We start from the raw sequence: 9,946 nt of genomic DNA, 5'->3' as shown, positions 1-9,946 counted from the left end.
AATTGATGGAGCCTCTTTTTGTCATTTTATTTAATGTTTGAAACAAGGCTTGATAACCTCACAGGTCTGCCTGGAATGGTGGGGTGGTGAGGGGATAATACATCACAGGTAACCTAAGCACCAACCGTGAAAACAACAGAAATAAAGCGCATAGGTTGTATCTCAGTTTAATCAAACTGTCAGGTGGTTTCTTTTTGTTGCTATCGAAGTGCATCACACTGGTCCTCTGGATGTTCATCAAGAGTTTTCTGCAAAAGAGGAAAACCACTGTCATGGAGTTGCAGTAGGAGTTTTATCTCAGATCGTTGGTGATTGACACTTTGAATGAATCTCTCACCCTCACTAAAGTTAAATCTCTGGGGAGAAAGTGTTTAGTCTTATGGATATGCAGCTGAACAGCTAAACAGGATAGCAAACCTTTTTGTAGCCCAAAATGCATCCGGTGGAAACATGTACAGCATACTTTGTTTAAATAGAAACATCTTAATGACATTTTTTTTTCATTTTCAGGCCCCAAATAGTGATGATACAACAAATACTCTCAAAAAACTTCCTTTACTACTGACTGGTTGAATAAAAAATTAAGTGCTCAAAACCTATGTTTGAGCTTCAATGAGCACAGATAGAAAAAGAAAATAGTGACACACTGCTCAGTGTCCAAAATCTGAATCAGCTGACATCAGATTTTAATAATCATGTTATAGATGTTTGTTCTGCTTCATGCAGCTTCTCTGCTCTTTAAAGAACCAAAATACTCCCCTCAGCAGGGCAGAAGATTTTGGGGATTTTGTGTGATGTTTGGTTCATTGATTTCTGCCTTTTGTTGAATTTGTAGTATTCTCATAGATCTTGTTAGAGTGTTTTTGTTGTTTTGTTTGGTAAATGCCTCAGGGTTGGAAGCCACAGGTGGTAAAATATAAACAGCTAAAAAAAAAAGTTTGAAAAGTAGAAATAAAGTAATGGGATAAATGAAAATGCTGGGTTGAGTTGCCATGGAACTTTCTGTTTTGATTGAAAGTTTTCCTCTCAGCTCTGGAAGTTGTTAAATTGTCTGCTCGGTTGCAAAATTTCATGATTTTTCAAAGCTGGAACCTTTCCATAGGAATTTGGGGGAAATTTATGGGAATTAACAGGATTTTTTTGGGAATTTTCTGGAATTCACATGAACTGCAATTATCTGGTCATATACATTTATAAATATTAAACATTTTGGTTGTAGTATTTTTAAATAAAGTTAATAACAAGAACTCAACAAATAAAAACAAACACAAAAAGTTAAAATTTCTGAACCAGAATTTTTTGGAAAAAAATCCTTTAAGTTTATTGCAACAAAACCTAAAAAATTCTAATATTCCTGAGCTAAAGTTCCCATGGACATTTTCAGGAAACTTTCCTGAAATTTACCAGAGATTTTCCACCCCTTCGCCACTCTAATTGTTGAAGAATTGAAATCATTTTGACTCACATTTTCACAGAAAAGCCCAGATGTGAATATTCACCCCATAAAAAATTGTTTGACTTGCTATGAGCATTTCTAGAGCTTGTGCATGTTTCCCAGTTGTCACACAGTCTGTTTTTTGCTTTCTTTCTCCCATTATTGATGCTTTTAGTAACACCTGTTCCTCTTCTCCAATGACATCAAAATGTTTGCAAAAGGAAAATTATTAAAGCCACAGCAAAGTGAACCATACTCTATTGCAATTTTTGTTATCAGAAACAATCCTTTACCTGCTTTGCTCTGCACCAACTGCCTCTACATGTTTGCATTAATTGTCACCGGCTCCCTCCACCTCAAAATCATCAGGCAGCAGTTTGTCCTGCCGGTTGCCCAGGGTGAAGGACAGAAGAGCCAGGAGTAGTGCGTCCAAGATGCTGATGATGGCGAGGATGTAGGCCCAGCGCACTGTGCAGTTCCCCAGGCTGTACTTATCTGTCCTCTGGCCACACATCCTCTTCACCTCCGGGGAGTCCCAGCCGTCGGGGTAGATCATACAGCCCATAACCATCAACGCTGCTGCAGAGAGGAAGTACACTTTGGATGATAATTACAGCACACCCCAAATGCGGGAAACAGCAGTATTTGCTCTTCATACAATGCAAACTTAGAAGTAGTGAAAAAGGGAAAGGATGAACAGTGATGTTTGCGTAATATACTGTTGTAAATGTCAACGAAAGTGAGATCATAAATCAATTCAATGGAGCAAAATTTTCAACTTTATTTTTTGACTTTCAGACTCAACTTTATCCTGCATAGTTTACAGGATCTGAAGATATTCTCCACCCTTTCTCATACAGGCCTGTATTACACGGCTGTTTTTTGTCAGCCTTGTTATGTGTCAGGTAGAGACTAGATCAGTTAACAACACAGCAACACCTGATTGTGTTACATGTAAATAATCCACCATCAGAGGTGTCAGAGGTTTTAGCTGAAACCAGATCCCTTATTGGCTCCCACAGTGGAGAACAACACGTTCAGCTCAAAGCCATCACACCTGAAACCAGAGAGGTGAGAAGGCGCATGACAGTATGAGTTTAACACCCCACACTCACAGCAGAGACACAGATCTCACTATGTGTTCAGACCTGATGCTGTACTTCAGAGTTTTAGATGCTTGAGTTAAGTTAGGGTTTGAAAAAACATGTGTAATGTGCACAATCATGATGAAATGTAAAGGCTTGGTCCTAAAAATGGGAAAAGATTTTTTTACAAGATAGATTTATAAGTGTCAGAGTCACATGTCTACTTTGAGGCACTGTGGACTGTGACCTTAACCTTGGCCAAGATTCAAAACGTGGTTCATAAATAAAAAACGATCTTCACCTTTAACCCCATTTGCTGTTTGTTGACAAAGTGACTGCATGATTTTAAGTTACTGAAAGAAATCAACCAAAGCAGTGATCTGAGCACAAGACCTTAATGCAAATATATGAGAAATGATGCCTGCATGTCCACAGAAGGTCAGTGTAGTTTGAGCTGTTTCAGATCACTCTGTATGCTTGTGATTATTTCATTCAATACGTGTAAAAAATATTAAAATTAAAGAATATCAAACTGAACCAACAAACTTTCAGCAGCTGACAGAAATAAAGAAGAAGTTCAAAGAAGCTTGAAGTGCATGAAGTTACTGTAGAAGAAGGAGCCCATCAGCTCACCAGCGGCCAGCTGCATCCAGGCACAGATCTTGTACACGGCCCCGGCGTTGCAGAAGAAGAATAGGCTGAAGCACACCATGGTGCCCACGATGAGCAGCATGGAGGTCCCCACGAAGAACATCGCGGTCCTGAAGGCCGGAGACGGGATGGAGTTGAAGTCGAACACGCTGCCCTTACAGGTGAGCTCCGAGGTGAGCGCGTTCCCGATGCAGTAGTGGAAGAGGCCGAAGTAACCGGCCTGCGGGGTGTTGACGCTGTCCCCGATCCAGAACGGCTGGATGAAGACCACCACGGTGATGATGACGAAGCAGATGGTGAACACGGCCCACATGACCCCGATGGCACGCGAGTTTCTCACGTAGTTTGTGTGGTAGATTTTCGCAGCCTCCTGAGCCGGGAGTAGGTCCATGTTACCTGAACCAAGACTGACTTTAACAACTTGAAGAAGAAAGCAGTTTCCCTTTAGTGTTTCCTCTACACGCGTCAAACGTTAGTATTCTTCACAGTTTCTGTAAAAAAATCCAGATGTCTTTAGGTTTTTAAACGCCACATTACTCAATGTCACCTGTTGAGTCTGTGGCTGCTGAGCAATGACAGACCTGGTCCAGGATTCAGCACCCTGGACAGCACCCTCCTCCTCCTCTTCTCTAGCTAATGACGTGACTCTGATGTCATGACAGCTGTTTGAGCAATGGACACTCCAGACACAGGTATTCATTCAGAGAAGAGTAACTCAGATTGGTCCTTGTTGCATCCTATTCTGCGTCCCACAGCTATATAGGGGAGACTGGGGACAGTTGCAACACTTTTTACATTACTCTCAGTTACTCAGAGAATATTTGGACTACTCTCATATTAATCACAATATTCATTTGAATAGAGGAATTCAGACGTTGCAACTAACCCCAAACCTGGGGACAGTTGCAACACAGATCAGGGACGGTTGCAACATATAAAAAAAACATTAAATTTTCACTAATTATCCTCAGTGTTTTGTCTAAATAGGACAAATACTAATGTTATGACCCAGAGTGGGCTCAAATTCAATTTTCTTTTCTGTACAGCTTTAAGGTATTTAATTAGCTTAGTTTTGTTTAAAAAATGGCCTACCTTGAGTCAATGTGCAGATATTACTGAAGCTATAAAAACTCAATATTGCATTTTGGGACAAAAAGAATGGAATAATTATTATTATTATTATTATTATTATTTTATAATTTCTCTATTTAGACGATTCATCCACTATATGACAAGTTTATATGACACATACAACATACAACAATAACTATTTTTTCTTAACAAGTTATTTGGGAAATTATTCTGTTTATCATTAGTGTTACTTTCTCCATATGATTGCCTGTTCTGTTCATCATGAGCAATAAAATATATTAATTTTGCCTATTTTAAACTAAAATTTTTAAAAAATATGTTTGTGTGGTCTCTTCTAATATGACTAACCTAATAGCATGGGGACAGTTGCAACAATTGCAACTGTCCCCATGGTATCAGTCATGACAAAACGCCATGTGCTAGCTAGCCACATTGACACTGACACATGCTCACCATGTCATTTAATAGTCAACAAACAGTGATTCAAACTCGATAGGTTTGGATTCATTCATACATAAGGTCAGGACAGTATGACAAAAAACAGCTCATGAAAAAAGCTACTTTCATACCTCCAAAACAACTTTACTTGATAGAAGCAGGACCAGATGCTCAATATGGCCTCTCTCTTCTTGGTGGGTAGAGGGTCTAACTGAGCATGTGCAGTGTGAGTGTCATCACTCTAACATGTTTCTGATTGGAGAAATAAGGCTTGTTGCAACCGTCCCTTGTTGCAACTGTTCCCAGTCTCCCCTAGTCATCATTAGACAAATAATATTAACTTCATCTAAGAAGCTTAAAGGTTACACAGTTTGATTAAAAGGTTAAAAAGGTTAAAAATTGATAACCAAGAAAGCTTTTAACATTTTTCAGGAATAACAATACTGTTGTATTCACGCTGCAACTCTTTGCACAGTGTCTTTGTACAAAACATGATATTCAGTGGCTCTCTGACTGTTTGCTTAGCCTGATAAACATGAAGCTGTTAATATCATCTGCTGATATATCATAAATATAACTCCAGTCTCAACCCAAATGATGAGATGTAAATTACGTTTTGATTGTGTATGAAAAAAACAATGAACAAAAAAAGCATTGGTTTGAATATTTTGTTGGTTATTCTTTGAGGGTAACAAGAGTTCAGATTAGTCTCCGATGATTTCTAAATTGAGCAGATGAGAAGAACCTGACGCTGCAGACAACATCTGGAAATCATATTGCTATCTTATGCCAGCCCAGGCAGCTGCTCTGTGTTGCTGGCTTCCCCAGCAGAGCTGTCTAAAGCTTGTGAGTGTTCATTTTTTTCTGCTCAGTCACTTCTGTTTGGGAGACTGTTCTTTTCCATTTAATTGCCCCTCTGTGGGTTTTAAAAGCGACCAGCTTCAACACCAGAACCCAGAATCTTATTTGCTGCAGCCTGAATTTTCATTTTTCAAATGTTCATGTTTTATGTAAAGGGCTTTAAAAAACTGTTTCATTGGAATAACAAAATCACATTGATTTTATTCCTCAGGTTAGTGTGTTTCTGTGCCTGTGTGCAGCTGGACTGTGTGTACCCATCACCCACCAGTCAAACGTTCATAACAAGCAGCCTGAGGGCCTCCTACACAACACTGTGCCACCTGTAGGGGAAAGTGCTGAGGGATGAGTGGCTGTCCCACATCTTCAGGGGATTTCTGACGGCTCCCTGGAGCTCACAAGATGTGTGTTGTAGTGGTGGTGTTAGTGGAGGGGGCATAAGGGAAGTGAAAAACACAAGATCTCCTCTAGACTGACAGAGAGAGGAGGTGTGAAGTGAAAGTTTGAGATAAAGAAGACTAATCACTCCTGGTGGAGGGAAGAAAAGTGAGGAGGAGCTGCTTCAAATCGTTGCTCTAATGAGGCCTGATCCCTGATACAAGAGCCAGCCTCTAAAGAGTCTGTTTAAGCCTGATTATTCTTCAGTCTCCCCTGAAAGAGGAGAAGTGTATCTCCTCTTCATCACACTGAGGTTTTAGAAACACAATCACAGACTTCAATTACTTGGCAATATGGGGGAAATATCCTCTTATATTTTGTCCTGATATAAACCTTTATCCAGCCTTGTTAATGAAAGCCTGTAGAGATATGAGGAAATGAGTGAAATCCAAAATCCACTTATGTTGGGTCCAGATCTCCTGCTTATAAATCAAAGGATAAATCCCGGTCACAGAGCAGAGCAGCTGTTCAACACTCTCAAAGGTGGAATATTCTTAATTTTTATTCTTATTTAATTTGACTTTGATTTTCAACTTTAATCAGTTTATCAAAATAATTTAAGTCTGAGAAAAACTAAATCTGACGCGAGGGAAATAATCAGCAGTGGAAACAGAACAGCATCACCGTGGTAAAGAGGAGAAAAAGCCAAATCAGCTGAGACTAATCTTTAATATTCAAAAAACTGAATACTTCATTAATACACAAGTGCAGGTCAGAGGGTAACAGGTTGAAAACTGCCATAGGGGGTTTGATATTGAAGGAAGTTTGACAGCCAATGCTTTAGGGCATAAGAAAAAGAAAAAGAGCTCATTTAAATCGTCTCTCCTTGTAAAATGATTACTGTGAAACCCTGCTGATCTTAGTTAATAACTCTCTAATATTATGATTGAAAACTTATAATTGAATAAAAGACTCATGCAGTGAGGCTGCTGAGTGAATATTAGAAGATATAACTAGCAGACAAACACTCGGTGGTGACTAATACTTCAACAGAAGCAAAAAAAAAAAAAGAAAGAAAAAAAAACATTTCATGTTGTTTTAAACGCTTTGCCTCTTCTGCCTGTCATATTTAAGCAAGTGTTTTAGCAGAGGTAGTTATTTTTCTCCAATGAAAATCGTTAATCATAATTCCCTTTTTATGCCCCTATCAGTCATGGGCCATCTTTTGCCCCCCACAGTGAAGAATTCACAGCTGCATTCAGTTCTGCACATAAATTAACACCTGCTTTAAACAAACACCAGACAGTCAAACCTGATGGGTTGTACAGATTTTAAACATGTTGCTAGTTCAGGGGCCATGTTGGGTACTGGATGATTCCAGGAGATGGCAAGGGGTGGGAATGCCCTCCTTAAGATTTGGTTCATCACCTCAATTCTAATCCTCCATGAGTAGAAGCTTTTGCAGAATTCAGCAGGTTAAAATTGTAAAGAAACGTCCTTTGAGCTGAATCAGACTCATGTGAGCCACATTACTGGACCATGTCGGGGTCAGAGAAGGATAGAGGGGGAAAGAGAGAGAGGTGTACAGAGACAAATGACAGTGACATCAATCCAATACACACAATAGAGGTTGGAGAAAGTGAAGAATCTACAGGAACTTCCAAGTCAGCCTTCAAATAGGCTGATCTGAAAACTTAGGTCTTATAATTATTATAACACAACGCTGATGATGATAGGAATAGGAACGAAAGTTTCAATAGTAACAATAAACTTGGATGGTTTAAATTAAACATTAGCATTTTAACAGTGAAAACAGCGAGACTGCAGCTGAAGTTTGGAGGGTCCACAGCAGCAGGCCAGCAACCTGTGAAACAAAGGAGCTCAGGGACCCTAGAAAGATCCATCGTGAGTCACTTTAATGGGACAATAAATGCTAAAGTTAGTGACAGACAGATAGAGGCAAAAAGGAAACAGGAGTGTCAGACACCTTTTCCCAAGCAGCCTGAGTCTAAAACAGCGAAACTATGAGCTGGTCCAGGCCTGAGCCAGCTGTTTCTATAAACTTTATTTAAAAGCTATACCAACACCTCTAATGGAGTCAGTGCCCCAGTAAAAATATCTGCCCATACATGCTGCACTAATGGCCGTGGTTCTCTGAAAAATAAGAAAAACCCTAAAACTTAGAAGAGTCTGCAGGATTTTCCTAAAATATGTAAATAAATAAAATATCAATTTTTACAGGAATACCCATGCTCGATTGTCACTTCTAGCCCGTTACAAAAGAGTGTCAGAATCTCTGCATTTTGATGTTTTGGTTGTTTCAGGACGTTTCTGGGCGGAGAGAAGCCGTGGTTACATCAGCCAATCACAGCACGTCCAGTGCGCAGGTGACTTTGCAAGTTGATTAGCCAGTAGAGACGCTATCCTGTGCGGCTACGATAGAGGACGTTTCACGGAAGAAGAAAAACACAGTTTAAGTGAAGCGAAACGCCAAGTGGATAAAGCTTTTTCCTAAACGAGGGGGTTTTACTCTATTTCGGACACTTGGAGAACAGCCCGGGATGAAGAGTGAAAGGAGCTGGCTTTCTGCTGAACAGGTATGAGTCAAATACCCGAGATTAGCTTGTGCTAACATGTCAAGTCGAAGCCGAAGCTGATTTGTGCTTGACGCGTCAACGGGGTCCGCGCAGTGTCTCGCGGAAGAATGACGTCATTTGCGCCCCTACGCCCCCTAGGTTTTTTTTTCCCCGAGGATGAAATCGGGAAATCCACGCTCCCAACCCATATGATTGGTTCCTGCAAAGTCTCTCACTTCCACACACTTCTACCTCGAATGCTCGAATGGTTTATAAGTTTTCACTGCAGTTACATCGCCGCTCCCACCACACCGTGTTGAAAGTGTTTAGTTCTTGAATTGAAATTTAACAGGTGGTAATTCTATAGTAGTGTGAAATTTTAAATGTTATTAATCTTTGACGCTTTTTTAAGTTTGATGCTTTTACTTTTCATTTAAAAAAAATCAGCTTGGTTAATAATTTATTTTTTTCTGTTAAACTCTGAAGCACTTTGAGCTGCATTTCATCTCATTAAAAGTGTTCTACAAACAGGGCTAGTTTTATTAAAAATATGTACACTTCATCATCACGATTATCACCACCATAACTACTTACCCAAATTGAGTAACTACATAATAATGCATAGATCTTCAGTTAATAGGATACTACATAGCTTCCTTGAAGTTGGACCACCAACACTCCATCAGTCAGAACTATATGTAACCGAAACGTTTTGAAGGAAAACCGCATTAGCTTTGGAAGGTAGGCGCACATTTCCACTAGATGCAAAATAGCAGATGACGCTGTTACCGAACGTAATTTAAGTGCAGAATATTTTACTTTAACATAATTTCTCACCTCCAAAAGCGGACTTTTCGAGTCTTCGCCTCCTGGCCGCTCGCAATGCTGACAAAAGATAGCCATTGCAACAGGAAAATATTCAAAATCTGCGCGTTTCTTCTTGTTCTGATTTTATACATCATTCTCATAGGTAAATGTAAACTACCTGTGAGGCGCCTCATTTCCCTCGGAGACCGATGGTGGCGCATTTAATGCACTCGATGTCAAATCGGCAGGATTACACAGAAAAAAAAAAGATGCTGCAGGAACCAATCACATGGGTTGGGGACATGGATTTCCCGATTTCATCCTAGGGAAGAAAATCTCGCTTCCAGGCTGAGACGCATGGACAAGATGGGCCAAGTGGTCGAAGTACAGAAAGACAGGTACTGTGTGACTGTTCTCACAGAGATCACCGTGATAACTGAGTGGTATGATGCATGGCGTGAAATTTTGCCACTCTCAGTGGAGAAGAAAAATCGGATAAAATAACCTAGAAAAATCTCTTAGACAGATATGTCATGCTGTAAACAAACTTTTTCGACTCTTGTTTAGTAGTCGGGTAGACGTACATTTGTGATACACCGCCCCCTGCAGCACAAAAGCCTCACGCG

At 39.9% G+C, this 9,946-nt stretch overlaps 1 protein-coding gene across 1 annotated transcript; it reads right to left on the bottom strand.

The window, feature by feature from the left end:
- Positions 1-1,766: 1,766 nt before the first annotated feature.
- lhfpl5b (LHFPL tetraspan subfamily member 5b) lies at positions 1,767-3,562 on the bottom strand. Its single transcript, XM_074682112.1, has 2 exons — positions 3,154-3,562; positions 1,767-2,014 (listed from the first exon to the last, which is right to left on the bottom strand). The coding sequence occupies exons 1-2, from the start codon at positions 3,560-3,562 to the stop codon at positions 1,767-1,769; spliced, it is 657 nt and encodes a 218-aa protein (XP_074538213.1).
- Positions 3,563-9,946: the final 6,384 nt, after the last annotated feature.

Source organism: Halichoeres trimaculatus, unplaced genomic scaffold, assembly GCF_033239565.1.
Source record: "Halichoeres trimaculatus isolate MK-OKI-2021-1 unplaced genomic scaffold, fHalTri1.1 fHalTri1_scaffold_11, whole genome shotgun sequence".
Lineage (NCBI taxonomy): Eukaryota > Metazoa > Chordata > Actinopteri > Labriformes > Labridae > Halichoeres > Halichoeres trimaculatus.
Note: the sequence above shows the minus strand (reverse complement) of the source record. Positions and strands in the feature narration are given on the sequence as shown.